General features: G+C 48.0%; 3 protein-coding genes across 7 annotated transcripts in view; 2 read left to right on the top strand and 1 right to left on the bottom strand.

Annotated features, from left to right (window-relative positions):
• The window catches only part of LOC135817079 (paramyosin-like), a 45,502-nt gene extending 25,168 nt beyond the window's left edge, over window positions 1–20,334 (top strand). For 3 of the 5 annotated variants that reach the window (XM_065330190.1, XM_065330187.1, XM_065330189.1), the window contains exons 9-17: window positions 318–443; window positions 1,050–1,217; window positions 15,868–16,098; window positions 16,419–16,520; window positions 16,954–17,094; window positions 17,544–17,716; window positions 18,389–18,554; window positions 19,198–19,455; window positions 19,755–20,334. In XM_065330190.1, coding sequence (XP_065186262.1) covers window positions 318–443; window positions 1,050–1,217; window positions 15,868–16,098; window positions 16,419–16,520; window positions 16,954–17,094; window positions 17,544–17,716; window positions 18,389–18,554; window positions 19,198–19,455; window positions 19,755–20,054 — 1,665 coding nt within the window. In that variant the 3' untranslated portion in view covers window positions 20,055–20,334. The remainder of the gene's footprint in view (window positions 1–317; window positions 444–1,049; window positions 1,218–15,867; window positions 16,099–16,418; window positions 16,521–16,953; window positions 17,095–17,543; window positions 17,717–18,388; window positions 18,555–19,197; window positions 19,456–19,754) is intronic. The other 2 variants (XM_065330191.1, XM_065330192.1) reach the window with 2 other exon arrangements.
• Window positions 3,650–7,182, bottom strand: LOC135817077 (uncharacterized). Its single transcript, XM_065330185.1, has one exon. It carries the CDS (start codon window positions 6,969–6,971, stop codon window positions 4,440–4,442), a length of 2,532 nt encoding a protein of 843 aa, XP_065186257.1. The 5' UTR covers window positions 6,972–7,182; the 3' UTR covers window positions 3,650–4,439.
• On the top strand, window positions 7,412–11,029 carry LOC135817078 (uncharacterized). The gene has a single exon (XM_065330186.1). It carries the CDS (start codon window positions 7,705–7,707, stop codon window positions 10,219–10,221), a length of 2,517 nt encoding a protein of 838 aa, XP_065186258.1. The 5' UTR covers window positions 7,412–7,704; the 3' UTR covers window positions 10,222–11,029.
• Window positions 20,335–21,473: the final 1,139 nt, after the last annotated feature.

The following is a 21,473-nucleotide window of genomic DNA, read 5'->3' as shown; positions in this document are numbered from 1 at the left end:
GCTGATGAAACCTTAGTAGCTTGATACAGCGTGCTGTCCAGAGATTAAGCGGACTGCAGTTGTGTGCTACTGCCATCTGTACTTCCCTTTGTACTGCCTTGTGTACTGCCATGTGTACTATTGCCATGTGTACTATTGCCATGTGTTCTAGTGCACCATGTAGTACTGCCATGTGTACTGTGAACTGCCCGGTGTACTTGACACAATACCTGCCCTGCCCTGCCCTACCCTGCCCTGTCCTGCCCTGCCCTGCCCTGCCATGTGCACTAGTGTCCTATGTACTCCTGTTATGTGCTACTATCCTGTGTTACCTACAGGTGTTTCAGCTCACAGCTAACCTGCAGCAGTGTCAAAAGCAACTTGAGCTGCACATCCAGGACACGAAAGCTGCAGAGTCACTACGTGCTCTGCACCAGAGAGATGTGTCTGATGCCAAAACAAAAGTAAGACCGTTGTTCTTTTAAACTGGATAGTCCGTATAGCATGCCCTCAGCCTGTGCCACAGAACATTCACGTATAGCATGCCCTGTGCCACAGAACATTCACGTATAGCATGCCCTGTGCCACAGAACATTCACGTATAGCATGCCCTGTGCCACAGAACATTCACCTTTCAAAACCCAAACCCTAAGCAAACATTGTTCTCCATGTTCATAAGTGTATAGGATGACTCTGTACCTGGTAAGTGTATTGTATGACCCTGTACCTGACAGCATAACTTGTACTGGAGTAATGTGTGATCACTGCAGCAAGGTGCTGTCTGTGTCACTTACGAAGTGTTGCAATATAGACTCTTGTGAGTCGGGAGGGATGCGGCCACTGGAAAATATCGATGTACTCTGGAACAATGATGTGATGTTCAACAAGTGTTTTTGTGAAGGATTTGTAGTGCAAGGACAAATTACAAAACTTCAATTAGAAAAAATAAAACAGAGGTTCCATGCTGTCCTCGATGCCAAAGGGCAGAGCTAGTTCCAACAGAAGAAGAAGAGGATGAAACCTGTGTTGACAATGGCTAGACCTTCCGGATTTAATTCTTCCCCGTTTAGATGTCTCAGCTAGAGATTGCCGTGCAGGAGAAGTCTATTGAGTGCAGTAACTTGAGGAGTGCAAAGATGGAGCTCGAAGCAGAGGTTGCCAAACAGAAGCATGCGAACAGTTTTGCTGAGCAGCGCTACCAGGATGCGGAGACTCGGATTGCGAAAATGAAATCGGAGGTAAGCTGTTGTAACTAGCGGCTATGCCCTAGGGAGGTAGTATACTTGTTGTAACTGTAGTAGCAGCTATGTTCTAGTGAGGTAATAAATGTGTTACTACTGTAGTAGCAGCTATGTTCTGGCGACTACTGAAAGATATTCTTTGGTGTGACGTGCATGATCTCTAGGTTTCCTTTTCAAAAGGATGTTGTTGTCGTCAATAATTGGTTTGCTCAATACTGGAGCAAGTTTGGTCTTCTGTCTGGCCAATGCAAATTGTCCGGATTTAATGGTTATTATGCACCGTCGTGGACATGGAAATCCGGTCGCACGTCTAGCTGCCCCAGGGCGCTGGCCATGCAGCCGTGAGTCAGTGGTACACACATTCATTAATGCGCTGTCTGCAGCGTGCTGGTCGCATCGGATCAGTGTGTGCACTGCACGCAGCGTTCTGTACGCGCTGAGGGCGCCGGGCCGGTCATTCGACTGCATTTCCATGTCCACGGCAGTACATTTGCAGATGCAAGGTGTGCAGCCGTTACCAGCCGTTACCAGCCGTTACCAGCCGTTACCAGCCGTTACCAGCCGTTATTACCTCAATGTCAGAACTACATGTATCTAGTACTACGAAGTAATTGATCACAAAATTCCCTCTCAGCAGGCTGTTGCTATTGTAAGCAGTTGTTCAAGCTGTGGCGTTTAGTACCCGGGAAGTGGCTCGAGATCATGATGTCATTGGCAACCAGGCATCTCGAGATCATGATGCCATTGGCAGCCAGGCATGATTATGCATCACGAGTATGCACAACTCAGCTGTAATGGATTTGTCATTGAGAAGAGGGATGTCTTCCTGACAGAAAGTATAAGAGACCATTCCTCTCGTACAAAAGTGTGGTTTAGCCCAGGCCCACGGGTACACACCCAGGCCTGCGGGCACACCTCCCCATACACACATGCACGCACACACACGCACACACACACACACACACACACACACACACACACACACACACACACACACACACACACACACACACATTCATGCGCACTCTTTCAGATGCTGCATGCGTGTCCTAAGGCTTCTACTAGCCTCTGCAATCATGCATAAGTACAGAGGCAATCCGGCAACAATGGCTGCAGCAGATTTGGAGAAATAGAATAGTTGAGTTTAGTCGTGCAAGTATTAGCTTCTGCAGGTCTGAAACGCATGCTTTTAATGAAGAAAGTGCATATTCTTTTGCCAGAGAACATTTCGAATATTCAAAAACGTACCGTATCCATAGAAACTTATAGCTGAAACCATGGCAACTACTGACCGTCACTTTATGTCAAGTGAAATTTGCCGAAACGTATGTATCTATTTATTTAGACAGCCTCTCCTGGCACAGCAGACGATTGCCAGTTATTGTGCTGAGATGAAGGGTGGGAGCCAACTTAAAGCAAGAACGATGAATAGGAGAATGGTATTATTTGGCTTGCTCGGTAAATACAGTGCTGCTCAATGAAATCCAGTAGTGCGAGTCAAGTTTACACCTTGCGCCATTTCGCAGCCCAGTGTTCGCAGGTCTAGGGCTGCGCAATGCCCGGCGCGTACTTGAGAAACTCGACTAGATTCCATTGAGCAGCACTGTATTATACGTTTTTAAAGGAGATGGACTTATGTAAAGTGTACACCAAGATATGCACAGTGGATATGCACAGTGGATATGCACAGTGGATATGCACAGTGGATATGCACAGTGGATATGCACAGTGGATATGCACAGTGGATATGCACAGTGGATATGCACAGTGGATATGCACAGTGGATATGCACAGTGGATTTGCACAGTGGATATGCACAGTGGATATGCACAGTGGATATGCACAGTGGATATGCACAGTGGATATGCACAGTGGATATGCACAGTGGATATGCACAGTGGATATGCACAGTCGATATCATAAGCATACTAACCACTGGAAATGAAGACAGTTCTTTCTAGCCCTGCACATTGGAATCTTCTGTTCAGCTCATTTTCCTGTTGGTATTGGTTGGTGGCATCATGGACAGTGCCCGCTCCTGTGCTGAAAACACATTACATTACCTGTAAGTAGTGCTGTGTGTGCCAGAGCTTCAAGACTCCAAGGAGAAATCAACCAGTGTTGTGTGTGTGTGTGTGTGTGTGTGTGTGTGTGTGTGTGTGTGTATGTGTGTGATACCTTGGAGACTCCAAGGAGAACTCTAGTACATGTCGAGAGCATTTTGCATGTGGTCACAGACTCCCAGCAGCTGAACAGACACTGTTCTTGAGTGGCAATTGGCAAAACATCCATCGCACTGATCACAAGCATCACGGTGGTAGTGCAAACCAACACTACGGACATACGTGATAGAGCGTTGAGTGCGTCTCCCTCTCTCTCCTAAGTGTTCTAGAATTTCTGTCTCTGTGAAAACTGCTCACTGACATACATGATAGAGATTTGCAGATAGTGTATATTTGTAGAAGAAAGACAAGAAAAAGGTATCACCTGTTCGTTGGTGAAAGAAACAACCTTCCAGAGACAAATTATATAACATGTTTCCTTCCTTTTGCCACGAAAAGTAGACTGGGGTAGTGGGAGGGCTGAGCAATAGTGAATCGGCCTAGACTAGGCTAGAGCTGGAGTATTGCAGTTATACATGAGACAAAAATACAATGTGATACTATCTCGGATTTCTTTCATTGTGGAAGGAGGGGAGGGAGGCCAAAATTGATACAAAAAGCTTTTAAGTTTGAATATCAGTGTAAACTCCTCCTAGAGCGTAGGTTCCATGAGCACATACTAGAGTGTGCAAAGCTGCGAAGCTGACAACAAAACATTAATTATGCTGCAGTACGCAGCAACAAAGCCACTGAAGCATGCAGTGTCTTCGTATTCTGGCTGATCTCCAATCAGGGCTACACATAATTGTGGAGTATCTCCTGGTGATGTTCAATACTTTTTGAGAACACATGCAACTTGCAGCGAACTGAGCCTGCACCAAGTAGCAGCAGCAGTAGCAACATCAGTCTGATAATACACCACCAACATACTAAGACAGCTCAAGGCAGCGTGTAATACACTGACGGTCCAAGCACCAATTGCAGCAGCAACAATTCTAGTCTGGAATTAACATCGCGACGGTCAAAAGACGTGTACCAATAAAGTCAGTTCATGAAGTCTCTATAAGCATGAGCGCCCATGGTCAAGTCTCACAGCCCATACCAATACGCGGTAGTGCTAGAGTGATTTCGTAATGTTCTGCACGACGTGATGTGACACAAATACTTGCAATGCCTGGGTTTGAGTACGCGGATCCAGACAGACGGGATCTCGCAGGCCCTGGGTACACTGTTCGAAATAGTCAGCACAGCAGCTGCCAAGACTGTTGTTGTCCGTGTACCAGTTCAAACATGCGTAGTAACAGTAGCAGTACCCACCACCCCGCACTGGGATAGCCTCATTGTCCAGGGCACCAGCTGGTCGCTTCGTTCCTCGGCACATTCCACGGCATGTAGCGTCTTGCTTTTCCGGCGGTAAGCACTCCTCTACGTAATCCAGACAGCAGTCTAGATGTCGTGAACACGCTGCATCACACTGACACGATATGTTCAATAGGTGGGTGCCGTTTCTGACCGTGGAACTTGTGTTGCCGCATCGCCCGCGACAGCTGCTTGCCAGATTCCGAATGCTGATAAGACTGGGCTCCGGTGGTCGTTTGATTCCCATCGTATACATCGTACCATCATCTGTCTTTGTGCATGCTGCCATGGCTGTGCGATTACCGACAGTGGTGAGGCGGTAGAGAAAGCAGTTGCCCGTGACCTTCGGCCCAGGACCAGTGCAAGTGCACGCTGCCGTTGAAGTTGTGTAACACCCTTTGGAGGTCTTGTGAGGACATGCCTTCTTACTCTTCCTAGCACAGTATTCACAGCGTGGCGCGTGGCAAGGCTTACCCTCACAGGTAAAACAGTCACATGTTGCTTCCTGTCCGTTATGATACACGTATTTCGTGCAGTCACTGCGGTTGGCGCAGAGATCGCGGCAGAGGTCCGGCGAACTCATGAATCCCACCCAGATGTATGCATCCCACTGAGGATTTGTTGTGTTAGTGCTGTTTGTTGAGTTGTGGTACACATAGTTACAACCAAGTGCACTGTTTGTGAACCATAGCCTTGTGTCTGGCGGAGTCTGGACAGAGCCGTTGGAATGGGTCCACCACCAGTGAAACTTTGGAAATGTTTGATTCTTCGCAGCTTTACCACTTTCATACAGTGCACAGTAATCTGTTGCCTTGGTGAATGGTGGTTTTACCAACGCCTTCGTCCACACATTGTTGCTGTTCAGCTGCAGAAATGTGTGTATACTGGAGGCAACGTCAGGAGTAAGTGCATTCGACTCTTGGAGTATGTGGAAAAAGTATCCAAGATGCATCACGAATATGCCCTTGAAGCTGAAGAAGTCACTGCCTGGATCGCCTTCTCCACAACCGTATGCGGCCGCACGAGACCCTCTCTGTATATCTAACATAGCTCCTGTGACGTCCGTGAGATTCACCAGAGCAGACTCTAGTAGACTGATAGCTGTTTGTAGATAGTTCTTATCAGCTGTAATGTTGTATAGTAGTGCAGCGCTGCTCATGAGTATACCATGGTTGTAAGACATACCTGCTACTCGACTATTAGCACATTCAACACGCGGATATGTTATATTCTTCTCTCTAGACGCTGACAACGCATGGCAACAATACTGGGGAACAGCTCCGGTACTCATTATACCGTTCTCCGCCAACAATCCACGGCCATTGTCGAATGCAAACAGCCAATTCCAGATCTCCTCTGCGGTGGCAATAAATCTGCTGTGCTCGGCTGGAGTCTTCGCTACGGCTGCTAGCTTGCCAGCCACGTGGAGCATCTCAACTATTGAAATACTGTCCTTAAAGTGTAACGGGTCTTCCATGTTCCACCAAAATCCCCCACAAGACTGGTTGATGTCAGCACGCATTGCATGATCCCATCCCCATTTGAAAGCCCAGTCATGTAGCTGCATGGATCGGTTCCTCCACACGTCCTGTCCCGTCCAATCATAAACCCGCAGGTAGGCCAGGGCATACCAGGAGAAGTCGTCGACGAATACCTGCTTGATCCTCGCATCCCAGTGGGCATTGTATGGCGAATGGATCCACATGGACTCGGCTGTTTGGTGAACCTTTCCGCAAATACCCGTGCTGTTAGGTGATTGGCCCGTAGCCATGCAGTAGTTGATGGAGGCCTCCAATGCCGAAGCCGACCACCAGCGATAACAGTTCGTACAGGAGTAGAGCCAGTCGGATTCACAACCACACGTGTACACGCTAGCACTCTCTCCGTACGGGGCGAAGCCACCCATCTGCCCGCAAGAGAAATAGAACGAAGCTGCAGTATTCACACCGGGAGGCAACGGTCCAGGCGGATCGTTGCACACACACTCATATTCTGCTTTCGTGTAGCACCCAGTACTGGAAGCAGTCGGGCAACCTCCCTCTTTGCAGTATAGACATTCTGGTGGAGTGCAATTCTTTTTGTCACACGTAAAACACGGACACTTCTTGGGACGTGCCGCTGGTTTGCCATTCCGCTCAGCCTGCAGGTAGTACTTCATCAAACCTTCTAGCGCTGCCTGGGCACGCTGAATTGGCGCTGGTAGCGGTGCTGGCGTCGGTGCTTGCAACTCTCCGACATGGATCAGTGCCACTACCAGGCAAAGACTGAGCATTGACAGTAATTTGACCATCGTCACCCGAACGTTTCATTCAAATCCCCTAGAGCGATCCGAAAACCACCAAGTTGCTCTGAGGTATCCGTACTGCAATCCGCTCTTCACGTGAAGCCTCCGCCAATAAATCACTGTATTGGAGCCTTTGGAGGAGAACATTTGCGTGATTTCAACACCTAACGTGGAGTTTTTGATATGTGGCGAACAGCAGTGACATTTTGCGAAAAACAAAAGAGCGGAGTGACTCATATGGCGCGCATGGGAGCTCGAGCTCCGGAGCTTCAGATTAGTCGTGCGGAACGTGATCACAGACTCAGTAGATCTGCGGTTGGAGTATCCTACATAGTGATCTGCACTACCATACTACTTCAGTGACAGTAGAGACGTAGAGTGTAGTCCAGAGAAAGGGACGGTCACGTAGCCAGTGATCAGGTGAACCGGTCCGTGGAGAGGTATGACTGAAAAGTACAGTAGAGACGATCAGTACTAACTCCCAGTAGATAGATCGCATGTTTGCAACAAAAGCACGCCGTGATGACATCAAAGTCGTATCAATCTCCAAAAATAATGTTGGTCATTGGCGCCTGATTCGTTCCATCACCATCATTTGCATTGGAACAGCGAAGGGATAATCAGGGCACCTTACGATTTTTTCAGTTTGCAATCACGGATTGATATCTCGTCCAACGTGTTTTGTTAGAAGATCATGGTCTGAATGTCTCTTCTCTTCCGACTTGTCTTTGAATGAAAGATGTTGAGGTTGGCTTTCGTCGTTAGTTTGGCACTTGCCTATTTCGGAGTTTCGCAATCCGCGAAGCCTGCACCGCTGCCAACGCCGATTCAGCGCGCATCGGAAGCGTTGGAAGGTTTGATGACCTACTACCTGCAGATCGAACGGCACGGTGAGCCGGAGCCTCGCCCGTCCAAATGTCCATGTTTCACGTGCGAGGGCAAGAACTGCAGTGTCCCGGTCTGTACGTATTGCGATGCTCAGCCGGAAGGTTGCCCTACCAAAAAGAGCAAAGGATGTTACACGAGCGCGAAGTACGCGTGTGCGTGTAACGACCCACCCGGCACACCACCACCCGGGGCCTACTCTGCCGCTCAGTTCTACTTTTCGTGTGGACAGATGGGTGGCTTGGCCCCGTATGGGCAGACCACGAGTGTCTACACGTGTCTGTGCGAGTCGGACTGGCCGTATGATTGCACCAACTGTTATCGTTGGTGGTCGGCTGTTGCATTGGAGGCATCCATCAACTTCTGCATGGCCAAGGGTCTGACACCGAGCGCCACAGGCATTTGCTCGCAGGTACACAAAACGGCTGAGTCCATGTGGACACACTCGCCCTACAATGGCTACTGGGACGTGAAGCGCAAGGATGTGTACGTGGACGACTTCTCATGGTATGCGCTTGCCTACTTGAAAGTCTATGACTGGACCGGGGACGAGGTCTGGATGAACCGCTCGATTGCACTGCATGACTGGGCGTACAAAAATGGCTGGGACCACAACATGAGAGTGGACGTCAATCAATCGTGTGGTGGATTCTGGTGGAATACAGAAGACTCCCTTCACTACAAGGACAGTATCACTATCGTGGAAATGCTGCACACTGCCGCAAAGCTTGCCCTTGTTTCCAAAACCCCAGCCGAGCATAGCCGATTTCTTGCCAGCGCAGAGGAGATCTGGAATTGGCTGTTTGAATTCGACAATGGCCGTGGATTGTTGGCGGAGAACGGTATAATGAGCACTGGAGCTGTTCCCCAGTATTGTTGCCATGCGTTGTCAGCGGCTAGAGAGAAGAATATGACATATCCGCGTGTTGAATGTGCCAATAGTCGAGTAGCAGGTATGTCTTACAACCATGGTATACTCATGAGCAGCGCTGCACTACTATACAACATTACAGCTGATAAGAACTATCTACAAACAGCTATCAGTCTACTGGAGTCTGCTCTGGTGAATCTCACGGACGTCACAGGAGCTATGGTAGATGTGCAGAGAGGATCCAGGGCTTCGGCGTACGGCTGTGGAGAGGGTGATCCTGGAAGTGATTTCTTCAGCTTCAAGGGTATATTTGTAATGTACCTCGGTTACACTGTCCAGACACTGACGGATTCCAATGTACTGCCAGCTCCTTTAGCCTCTACTGTGCGCGACTTCCTGGACATCAACAGCGAGAACGCCTGGGAACAAGCCAGGGTGAAGCCGCCATTCAAGAAGAAGAGGATTGACGACATCTGCGCTCTCTACCCCTATCAGCCAAGTAAGCACTCCAACGTGACTCAGCCGAAATTCCACTGGTGGTGGTCGCAAGGCAACGGTTCCGTACAAACACCTCCGGACACACGGCTTTGGTTTACAAACGAGGGTATTGACTGCAGCTACGCCATGCACCACAACACCAGCAACAGTTCCAAACCCGCTTGGAGCGCGTACTTGTGGACTGGCATGACCAAGTCCGAGGCACAGTGTCGCGATCGCTGTGCAAACACCAGCGAATGCACAAAGTACATGTTTCACGAGCCATCACAGAGCGATTGCCCGTGTTTCACGTGTCAGGGCAAGGCATGTCACCAGCCACTCTGTGTGTACTGTGGTGTTGCCGGCAAGAAGTCTTGTCCTCACAAGAACTCTACAGGCTGTTATACCAGTGCATCGGATGCATGCACATGTACGGGCACACAGCCTTTCCCGAATAGTAACTGCTTCCTGTACCGGCTGACTACGGTTGGCAATCGTACCAAAATGGCAGCGTGTACGACGCCTGGTGATAACACCTATAAGATGGCAGTGAAGCGACCGTCACCACCAAATGTTCTTAACCCAGCAGCAAGCTGTCGTGGGCGTTGTGGCAACACAAGTTCCACGGTCAGAAACGGCACACACCTATTGAACATATCGTGTCAGTGTGATGCAGCGTGTTCTCGACATCTAGACTGCTGTTTGGATTACGTGGAGGAGTGCTTGCCGCCGGAAAAGCAAGACGCTACGTGCCGTGGAATGTGCCGATACCATAAACGCAAACCGAGCGCGCTGGACAACCAAGCTATTCCATTACGCGGTGGCGGGTACTGCTACTGTGACGGAACCTGTCTCAACTGGTTCACGGACAACAATAGTCTTGGAAGCTGCTGCGCAGACTACTTTGAACAGTGTGCTGAAACAGTGCGCGATCCTGTATGCCTGGATCCACGTAGTCAAACGCAAGCACTCCAACTGTTCGTCTCGCATCACGTTGTGCAGAACATCACGAACAATCTGTAGGAACATTGGCGTAACATTAACTCGATTGACTGGACAAGTCAGTTTTTATAGCCTTTGCACACTCACTTTGCTGAATAATCCAATATATTCGAGTCCCAGTGCAGTTTACTGGATGGTATAGTTTATTAACCATTAGTTACCAGAGTTCCCCAGATTGAACAGGCATGGCTTCCTTCTTGTGTAACTTCAAAATATGCACTGTGTGACAAATCAAGATGTCGTAACGAATATCCTTTGAACTGTTTATTGCTTGACCCAGACTCTGTCCATTTTGTTTTCCCTCTCAATCCTGTCTAACTTCATCTATACTGAGACCGGCATGATAACAAAGGTGCCGTTGAGATCAGCATGATCGCGATGCACTGTAACTGAGTGTCTGCATGCACCAAGAAAGGCCTGCCCTGGGATTTAATAAGGCATTGAGCACAGTCGGATCTGTGCATGAATGCTATGCATGCTTCTGGTGATTCTTGTTTCTAGCTGACAATGTTACAGTCCATTTCAAAAATATAGACGCATGGTATTTTTGAAATATTTCAAATTTGGCTGGAGCTTTTTGAGAATGTTTTTCAGAATATTGCTCAGGTCCTTTCCGCAAACACTCTCATATAGATTTTTAAGCGATCGGATAGCAAACGCCCAATTTCGAAATTTGCTTGCACAAAGTGATCACAGATTTTATGTGGTATAGATGCTGGCCTACGGTTTTTTGAAATCACGCGTCTATATTTTTGAAACGCACTGTAGGTGTGGTGATAATGACTGTGAACACAATACAGTGTGTATGTAGCTGATGGTTACATGCACGATGATTGGCAGTGAAGTGTTATGTGACTACAATACACACTGACATGCTTGTCACGTACAAATACCCCCCCCCCCCCATGGCTGGTTAAAATCGCCCACATCACATGTTTATTGGCACTATGTCATCGTGATTGTGGAATAATAATTTTAAAAAATGCGAGAATGGGTTCCTGCATACAAATGAATGCAAATACGCATTCTAATGAACGCAAGAATAGATATCACTTTCTTTTCCGAATGAAAACCACCACACCATGACTTTCCTCCGCAGTCTATGGGATCGCCATAATAAGCTTGTCGGTTGAAAGTATGATCTAAATGTCAATATCACTGAGAAGCGGATGAAGTCGTGTGTTCCAATAACAATGGAGTGTCAGATCAACCCTGCGGTAGATCAGTCTCTGTAACATCATGTCATGATGATGTCATCATGCCGGCGAGAAAAATCATGTGACATGAGTCACATGATGCCCGTGCCGGTGAGAGAGTTCATGTGACATGTCATGATCCCGGTGAGAGAGATCATGTGACATGATGCCAGTGCCGGTGAGAGAGATCATGTGACACTCTGCTCATGGTACACTAACCGTCATGTTCATCACAACATGATGAGCTATGAATAGCTGCAGGGCCTGAGTCTGCGAGCGTGGATCTAGGCAGACTGTATTCCTGGCCGCAGAGTCACACACCACGGCATGATCAGCACAACAGCTCCCATAGCTGTTGTTGTCAGTGTAGTAGAAGTTGCAAGATCCACCACAATAGCAGTATCCACCACCGGGTATGGGTATGCCCAGGTTATCAGCACCCTTACTTTTCTCCGGGTTTCCGCTGTTGCAGTGGCCACGGCATGTCGGGTTTTGCTCATCTGCTGGCATGCACTCTTCCACGTAGTCGAGACAGCAGTCGAAGTGTCGTGCGCACGCCGTGTCACACTGACAGGTGATGTTGAGTATGGCGGTGCCGTTTCGCACCGTACTGCTTGTGTTTCCGCAGCGATTACGACAGCTACTTGCCGGGTCATTGCTCCTGGGAGACGGTGGTCGCTTGATTCCCAATGTTGGAACATCACCCTGGCTGTACGTTGTGCACGCTGGCATAGTGGAACGATTGCCTTGCGTGACTAGACGGTACAAGAAGCAGTTTCCTTTGGGCATTGGCTGGTTGTCGGAACAAGCACAGGCAGAGGATGAACTGGTATAGCAACCTTTAGATGTCTTGTGTGGACATGTCCTCTTTCCAGCAGTTGAACAGTAGGTGCAGTTGGGTGGTTGGCAAGGTTCACCCGAACACCTAAAACATGGGCAGTTACTACTGGCGGAGTTACGGTACATATACTTTGTGCACTCGGTGTGGTTTGCACAATCTGCGCGGCACGTGTCAACACTGTCTCTGAATCCAACCCACAGTATAGGCTGCAGGTGCGATACGTTACTGCCAGTGTCGTTGTGGTATTCGTATAGGCATGCAATATCACTGTTTGTGAACCATACCCTGCCGTCCGGTGGTATCTGTAAAGAACCGTTGTCATTTGACCACCACCAGTGGAACTTTGGTGGTGCTGCCGCCGAGCGGTTTGCAATAGACATCTCCCCTACACTGCTGCTCAACGCACAAATATCCCCGCTACCTGTAAATGGTGCCTTGACTATAGCTTTGGTCCAGACATTTGCACTGTTGATCTCCAAGAAGGACAACAGCTTGGCATGTGCATCACTAGGCAGTGCATTGCTTTCGTAGAGAACCTGTGCAAAGTAGCCCAGGTGCATGACAAACACGCCTTTGAAACTGAAGAAGTCGCTACCAGGGTCACCGCCCCCGCAGCCGCCACCAATGCGAGCACCTCGCTGTGGATCTATCATGGCGCCAGTACTGTCCGTGAGGTTCTCCATAGCAGACTCTAGTAGACTGATAGCTGTTTGTAGATACTTCTTATCAGCTGTAATGTTGTATAGTAGTGCAGCACTGCTCATGAGTATACCATGGTTGTAAGACATACCTGCTACTCGACTATTGGCACATTCAACACGCGGATATGTCATATTCTTCTCTCTAGACGCTGACAGTGGGTGGCAGCAGTGCTGTGGGACGGCTCCTGTGCTCATTATCCCGTTCTCCGCTAACAATCCACGACCACCATCAAATGCAAAAATCCAGTCCCATATCTCCACGGCGCTTGCCATAAATCGGTTATGTTCTGTTGTTGATGTCAACACTTGTGCCAACTTGACTGCTGAGTACAGAGTTTCCACGATGGTAATACTATCTTTGAAGTGAAACTGATCTCCGATGTTCCACCAGAATCCCCCACATGACTGGTTGATATCAGCACGCAGGCGGTAATCCCATCCGTATTTGAACGCCCAGTCGTGGATGCCGGCAGCTCTTTCTCTCCATACCTCGTCACCAGTCCATGCGTACACTCGCAGATAAGCCAGAGCATACCATGCAAAGTCATCGACGTACACCGGGTGATGTCCTCCATCCCAGTAGCCATTGTATGGTGAATGCAACCACATAGACACTGCTGCATCGTGTATCTGGCCACACACGCCTGTGCTGTTAGGACTTCGACCAAGTTCCATGCAGTAATTCACCGAGGACTCCATAGCTAAAGCTGAGAACCAGCGAAAACAGTTTGTGCACGAATACGCCCAATCCGATTCACACAGGCACGTGTCCACGCTGCAGGACGCACCGAATGGTGCCAGTCCACCCATCTGTCCGCAAGAGAAGAAGAACTGGGCCGGAGTGTTGGAACCCGGTGGAGGGGTTCCTGGCGGCAGATCACACAGGCACGTAGAACTGGCTGTAGTATAACATCCATCACTGTTCTTAGTTGGACATCCCGATGGCTGGGTGGCACAATATGAACATTCAGGAATCGTACAATTTGATCCGTCGCAAGAGAAGCATGGGCAGTTGCTCGGTTTTGGTCGCGGCCTGTTCTTCGCCTCGGTCTGCAGGTAGTACTGCACCAGGCCGTCTAGCGTGATGCTCGCTCGCTCCATTGGGGAGGGTAGAGGGGTTGGCGAGGGTGCATGTGCTACATTCGGCGCGTTGCTCAGCACAACGATTGCAAGGCTGAACAGTAACCAAGCCATTTCAGACGACGAACAAAATCGCTGTACGAGTCTTTTCAACTAGCTTTGTGATCGAGAATGAATGAGATTATGTAACCATTATCAGACTAAAGCTCCTTCGTTGAACAGATCCTTACGCGGAGACCTGGTAACGAAGCAAAAGAAAGATCATTCGAACTTTCCAAAATGATCTATGAGTATGAATGAACCTTTTACTGTTTTAGGTCGACAGCGTAGAATCAAGACACGGCCAAGGATCTACCCATGTGCTAAGCCTCTTCGCCTTCGGTCCGGTCTGGTTCTATCCCCATACATTTTGAAACACATGCCAGCAGGCTTGAGTCTGAAGTTGAGACAAGGGACCAGTCAGATTTCTGCCCTCGTGATTTGAGGCGCAAATTTTCGGCGTCTTCGAACAAAAACAGAAATAAAACTTGGCAAGGAAACCTCTGAGTCTTTTACACTAGGTTCGCACTAGTGACTGGTGACTGAAATGCAGTAAATGCGAAAGTTCACACGCTGTGAGCAACCACAAAACTAGCGTGTTACTTCCTTCAAGCATCGCGCTGGAGCTGAAAGCAGTGAAGGAAACACTTCGAACGGTCACCTCCACCCCGGACGTGAGACTAGCTAGTTTGGAGGAGAAAGAGTTGCGAACTGGCAAGGCCTTTATGGTTCATCACGTCAACTCTTGTTCCACACATACACGTCCACGTAGTGTAGGTGTAGACATCAGTCTTGAGTCGTTGACGCAACACTGCATGCAGTCTGATGTTACATAATTATTGTAGCGAGGTGTTGAACAGTTCGTTGGTGCCGGAAATGGATCGGAGGAACTCTGCGGTTACGCGTCCATGGTTTGGAGTAGTAGTAGTAGTAGTAGTATTTATTATTTGACTAGGGGAGTCCCAACAGGCATGGCCTTGTTACAGGGAACCCTAGGTGAATCTTTGTGAGGTGAGCAAAAGTACCAGCAGATTGTGCCTGACGACAGTTTGGAGGAAGAGTGTTCCACCGACCTGCCGCCAGAAAAGAAACTGAGCGCAGTCCATACCCAATATGTACAGTAGGTAATACTAAGGCAGCTGTATCCTGGCCACGAGTACGAGCATTTGTGTGCGGGCCAACTGAACGCAGGAGAAACAGTGACTGAAGGAGGGGGCTAGTAATTGATGACAAGCAGCGATAGACCAAAACGTATAGTTTCAAATTAACTCGTTGCTCAAACGAATACAGATGACACCGTTGTAAAACTAATGCAGTTGGGGTCATTCTGTGTGAGTGAATGTGACACAGCGTGATGGTGGAAAAGAAATTTCTCACTGGGTGTACGTACTCCAAATATTAAAAGATACAGCGGGACAAAGAACCTGTCTAATGTGTGTAAAAAAAACTGTGCATAGTCAGTAGCCACTTTGAATGCACCCGGGCATACATACCCATACCAGTGTATCATTCTGTGTAGATCATTATGATGCCGCTGTTCTCTTCAATACAGTGATGTACGCTGGTTTGCCTTTGCTCTTCCTGTGCTCTTGCTATTAATTATTTGTATTGTATTTGTTGCATTTTATGATTGCAAGTCAAACGGGCAATCATGACCAATGTTATGGTGACGATGGAAGGGGAGAAAAGATTTTAAAATCAGATAACCTGGATAAATGGAGTGAAGAAAACAATGAGCCTTGGAATCTCTCAGGGTAAGGATCATCTTATACTGATGCACTCTTGTTTGTTGTTTGGTCACGTGATGCAGGTTTCACAGCATGCAGCAGAACTTCAACTCTGCCAGGGTCAGCTGTCCCAAGAGAGGCTACAGAGAGAAGAGCTGATTGGATCATGCAAGCGACTGGAGCATGACAAGCAGCAACTGGCTGCCAACATGAACCAGCGAGCAGACATGGACCAGCAAAAGTTGTCAAGGGCACTGAAGGAAAGATCACAACTCGAGGCGGCGCATGAGAAGCAAAAGGAGCAACTCGCCCGGGTAAGGTGCTTTGCAGCCCTGAAGGCTACACCAGGGGCAGGTCCAGGGGGGGGGGGGGGCGCTGAACCCCAAACATTTCGCAATGTACTACTGGAATCCATATGCATGTACATGTATGAGCTATTCAGTTCTGTATAAACTGGAACCCTCTGTAGAGATCTCTGGATCTGCCCCTGTATAAGACAGGTAGTGTTGGAATATCCAGAAAGTCCTTGTGTATGTATTATGTGTATGTGTGTGTGGGGGGGGGGGGGGGTGGGGGTGGAGAGAATTTCTAGATGTTCAAGCGGCTGCATTCTTGTGTGCTTTTCTGTGCACAGATGAAGCAGCAACATGAGAAGCAATGGCAGAGTGAGGTTGAGCTGACTGAGAAACTTACCCAGTCTAACGCAGACTTACTGTTGTGTCGGAAAGAGTTACAGGTGAGTGGTGTTGTCAGTATTACTGTAAATATACATTTTGGCAGCTATTTCCTTTCGGCTATATTCGGCACCGACCCAAAGTGCCAATATTGCAACGCTGATGATTTTTTCACATCAGCTTTGGTGATGTACTAGTATTAGCCCCGTTCAGTGAATAAATCGCTGCCGAAGTGTCGATGAGAGGTGCATGGAAAATCTTGGTCATCCGTTTGCTGAACACTCAAGGGCAAAGGAGGAATAGAGTGCATTGATATTAGGGCAAACGACGAAGGTTGCAAAGATGAAGGACTGACTGGAAACTCTGTACTCGGAGTTTCATGTTGTTGTTGTTGTCGTCATTGTCGTCGTCGTCGTCGTCGTCGTTGTTGTTGTTGTTGTTGTTGTTGTTGTTGTTGTTGTTGTTGTCTTTGTCGTCGTCGTTGTTATTCTGCAGGAGAAACAAGAAGAGTTAGCCCACGTAGAACTGCATTTAGAGGAGGCAAAGTCTCAGGTTCATACCAACGAAGTACAATGCACGGACTTGAAGAACATCGTGGCACGACAAAAGCAAAGCATGATGCAGAGAGCATCCCAGGTAGGTGTTGAGCTGACCTGTCCTGCATGTACTACATGTACTACATGCATGCACCACTTCCCTATGAGCTTTTGCCAGAGCCGGTTTGACCGTAAATATCTGCAGGCTGTAATTCACTTGAATCCCTGAGTTTGAGTGGATCTCAATAACTGTGGTGACTGTTCCAACCTTGGTGAAGAAGCTTGATTATGGAAGATGATGGAGGCCTGGTGCTCTCTTTTGCTGTCTCTGTTGCAGTATCATGGCACACTATCGTTGGGGTAATGGAATTTCAATTGATGTGCTCACATTGTATGCCATTCTCTTCCCTGTCTGTATGTGTGTGTGTGTGTGTGTGTGTGTGTGTGTGTGTGTGTGTGTGTGTGTGTGTGTTTGTGTGTGTGTGTTTGCATGTGTTTGTGTATGTATTCGTATGCATGTGTTTGTATGTGTTTGTGTGTGTGTGAAAGGTCAACCAGCTAGTTTTGAATGTACAGAACTCACAGAGTAAGCAGCAAGATGAAGTTGACTCACTTCACAGTGAAATACAGCAGCTGCAAGCACAGCTGCAGACAAGCCAAAGAGAGTGCAAGACATTTGCCCAGGGCCTTGAGTCAGCAAACTCAGCGCTTCAGACCGCAAGGTAGGTCAGATGTTATTCTCTCAAAGTACTACAGTATGATCAGGCCCCGTAGAACACTTAGGCTGGAAAATGGCACAAATTGAAGAACAATCCAGGCTAGATTTGCAGATCTAAAAACACTTGTACTGCTGTAAACGTGGTGTTATCGCATCGCATGATGCTCTCTATGATCGCGGAATAGGAACAAAACACTAAAATCTGAACATTTTAGAACAATGCCTGGCTGCGCCTTGAGCCCCTGCGTTCTTCTGCGCCCGATCTTACTGTACCTCTACTCTGCACATGATGCCCACAAGTTACCGGTGCTTGGAACAAGCAGTAAGATATCCTCTCCTACGTGATGAACACTGTCACTGACTGGCCCATAATGTTACTGTGCATGTCATGTTTCTGTGGGCAACTCTAAGTCATGTAACGCATTGGCATTTCAATAACAAAAATACCTGTAGCAGTTGACTCTTGGAGTGCTGCTGGATGTTATATCGAATCATGATTTGTTGTACCCGTAAGATGTGTCTGCTAGTTCTCTGATGGGTTATTCCGGGTGTTTGCGGCCGCCGTGAGTTGCCTGGGGAACGGAGATGAAAATTTACTTTCCTCTAATGTGTGCCTCTTGTCTTTCTTTGACACTGGTTTTTTTCCAATCATTGCCTTTTGTGTTTTCATCCAAAGGGAGAAGCTATCCAGCGAGAATGCTGAAAAAGAAAAGGAGAAAGGAACGACTCAATCATTGCAGTCATCTCTTGCTGATTCCAAACAACAAATGCAACAACTGGAAGCTCAACGTGATCGTCTCAGGGTGGAGCTTTGCAAGCAGCAAGCAGAACATGAGGAAAAGGTACGGATCTCATGGCGATGACCCCACCACTCTTACCCTGTATTCCCTTTGATAGGCATTCATTTGCCTTCGAAGAATCCTCGAAACCGAACGCCAATGTCAATGAAGAAAGCGTCTAAAATGAATTGACACTCGATTTACTCACGACTGCGTCTGGAGCACACGAATCACAAATCACTTTCTTCACAAATTACCGCCGATGTCACAATATCTTGGCTCGTCGATATCAATGAATGAGCCATTATGAGAGTTTATTGTCTCTTTGCGGATGCTATGTCACTTTGATCACCCCCCCCCCCCCGACCCCCAAAAAAGGAAGGAAAGATGAACAAGCAATGTAAAATAATAATTATGCTGGTAAAGGGTTAACATCATGCCTGAGCTCTGTGCTGGATTCTCTAGACCTTTGCTCAGTGGTGTGCCGGCGTCTGGAGCTTCACACCCTTGCTTGGAATGACTCTGCGTTTCAGCTATTTTCTGATTGTACGTCTTCTCTCTTTTGCGTGGAAAGGCTCTGTGCTCCACGCTTTGAGCGCTTTCCTGGCAGCTGCCACAATCCTCTGTGCAGAGAGACCATTCTAAGGGTATGTCTGCATATTAGGATAAGCCTATGTGCATGTGTTTGTACATGTGTTTGATACAGAAATGCCAACTAGAACAAGCTGAGTTGAAGAGGCAATCCGCGGAGAAGAAATGCTCCGAAATGGAGGAGAAACTGCGCGACATTCACCATCGGCTCACCACTACATCAACAGCCAACAAAGCACTCACTCAGGAGCTGCATAAGACGAGTACAATGGCGAACAGCATTACAAAGGATGGGCAGGAAGAGGTCAGTGTGAGTCGAGTCCAACACTTGGAGAGTCAATTAAAAAGGATTCAAGGGGAATATGATCGTCAGGTGAGATTGACAAGACTATTCTGCCTTTTTGCAAACGGTGATGATACTGGCGACTGCCAGAATGGTCAGAAACTCTGCTTGCCCAACATTCCTGCCATCGCTTTCCTTGTGGGTGTAGTTCGTTTAAGAAAGGGCTTGTATCTTCTTTTTGAAAACGTGTCGTGTTCTAAAACGCATTTTCCTGTGTGTGTCCTGTTGCTATGGAGATGAATGTAAGGAACTAGTCTGGTCATAGCTGGCACATACTATCCCATATATGGAGCAGCTTGATTCCACTGTGCACTGTTTCTGCTGCCCAGGTTGGGGAACTACAGACCAAGCACAGTGACATGTTGCTAACCCTGGAGCAACAGGACACAAAGTATCGACTTGAGATCACAACACTGGCGAACGTGATCGATACGCTCAGGAAACAAGAGGCGGAGGCTCAGCTCACAGCAGCGCAGTGCAGCGCAGAGCTTGTGCGCGTCAAGAAACAGCTACATCGTCATCAGCAAGAAGCGCAGCTCAACGATTCCACCATGAAAGAGGTGGACTTGAAACTCAGCCACCTGGAACGCAGTGTTGCAAAATCTACAACACAGACCAATACAACTTGAGCACACAAACATTCCTCCCTCAGCTACAACTTGAGCACACGAACATTACTCCCTCAGCTTTACTTGAGCGGTTTGAAAAATCATTTCTAGTTAAATAGCTGGAGATTTTGTTGTTCAAACTGATGACTTTTGTTGAATAGTTATTTCTCCAATATCTCTGTTTAATCTTAAAATATATATCCTTACATTGTTTTTGTGGTTTCTGGTGAAGTCAGTTGTTCTCCATGTTAATTATTATCTTGCAGTTGATGCATGGTGCTGTAACTCCTACTGTCGGTCACATTGTTGTTCCGTGTTTGTTCTTGTGGGTGTGGGTGTGTGTGTGGGTGTGTGGGTGTGTGTGGGGGGGGGGGGTGTAGGATACTGTCCTCAGGCACCATCAGAACTAACACCCACGCCCATGCACCTCGGGTCACTCCCTGTTGATAGTTTCACTCATGCGGCTGTGTTTGTTATGTTTGGTTTGGCTATGTACCGGTATGGCTATCATCATTCCATGTATCATCATTCCGTGTTGTGCGTCTTTGTGGGGTGTTGGATTATTGTGGGGTGTGGGATGTTGGGCTGCAGTACTTTGTTGGGTGTCACTGTGCCTGTGGTGTGTGAATAGGACAATGTGGCCTCTCCCAGTTCACAGTGCAGCCTGGAAAGTCATTGATCTGTAAATCGGAGCTTGGTACCCTCACAGTAGAATCTGATATAAGGATGATCTCAGTTGAAGCTCTCTGCATGCTCAGCCAAGGCATTGTCCATGGCATACTGATGATCCTACAGTTTCATTCTTTCTCTGTCACTGTGTGTAGCCCGTCATAGACAGATGATGTGAGCATAACTATGAGAGCAAAATCAATGGCCTCAAAGTTCAAACTGATCATTCTTCTGCTCAGCTGATGGGAATCATCGTGATCGCCGGTGCACCCGATCAGCTCTGCCCCAGGACACTACATCACGTGCCAACCTGAACCTCCATCGTGGGAGAGAACAGCTTTTGTCAGCTTGCCTGCTGAGTGATGATGATGTCAAGCAGGGAGTAATACTAATACTACTTGTAAGTTGTAGTAGATCTACCTGATGTCAAGTCGCCGGGGCAACCATACCTGCAGACTTGCCAACACTGCAGTCTAACTGTCTATACTAACCCCTAACAGTCAGTGGGGCTAACTGGTCGGCCCAGCCCAAGTCAACACTCAAGGCAAGAGATCTCGAGCTTTGGGTGCTGTCTGGCTAGGTGAGTAGACCTTGTGTCGTTGTGATGTGAGTGCCACGAATGCGCAAGGCGAAGCTAGAGAAGTTGAGGTTGGCCACTGTTTGCCTGCTGGCGTGAACCATTGTGACCTCTCCTGGGAGTGTGCCAGCGTCTGGCAGCAAGTGTCAAGAGCATCCGATACCATTTCGCACAAAGCCGACACGGTGACAGCC

This window comes from Sycon ciliatum, chromosome 5 (assembly GCF_964019385.1).
Source record: "Sycon ciliatum chromosome 5, ocSycCili1.1, whole genome shotgun sequence".
NCBI classification, from domain to species: domain Eukaryota; kingdom Metazoa; phylum Porifera; class Calcarea; order Leucosolenida; family Sycettidae; genus Sycon; species Sycon ciliatum.
This window is presented reverse-complemented; position numbering and strand designations above follow the sequence as displayed.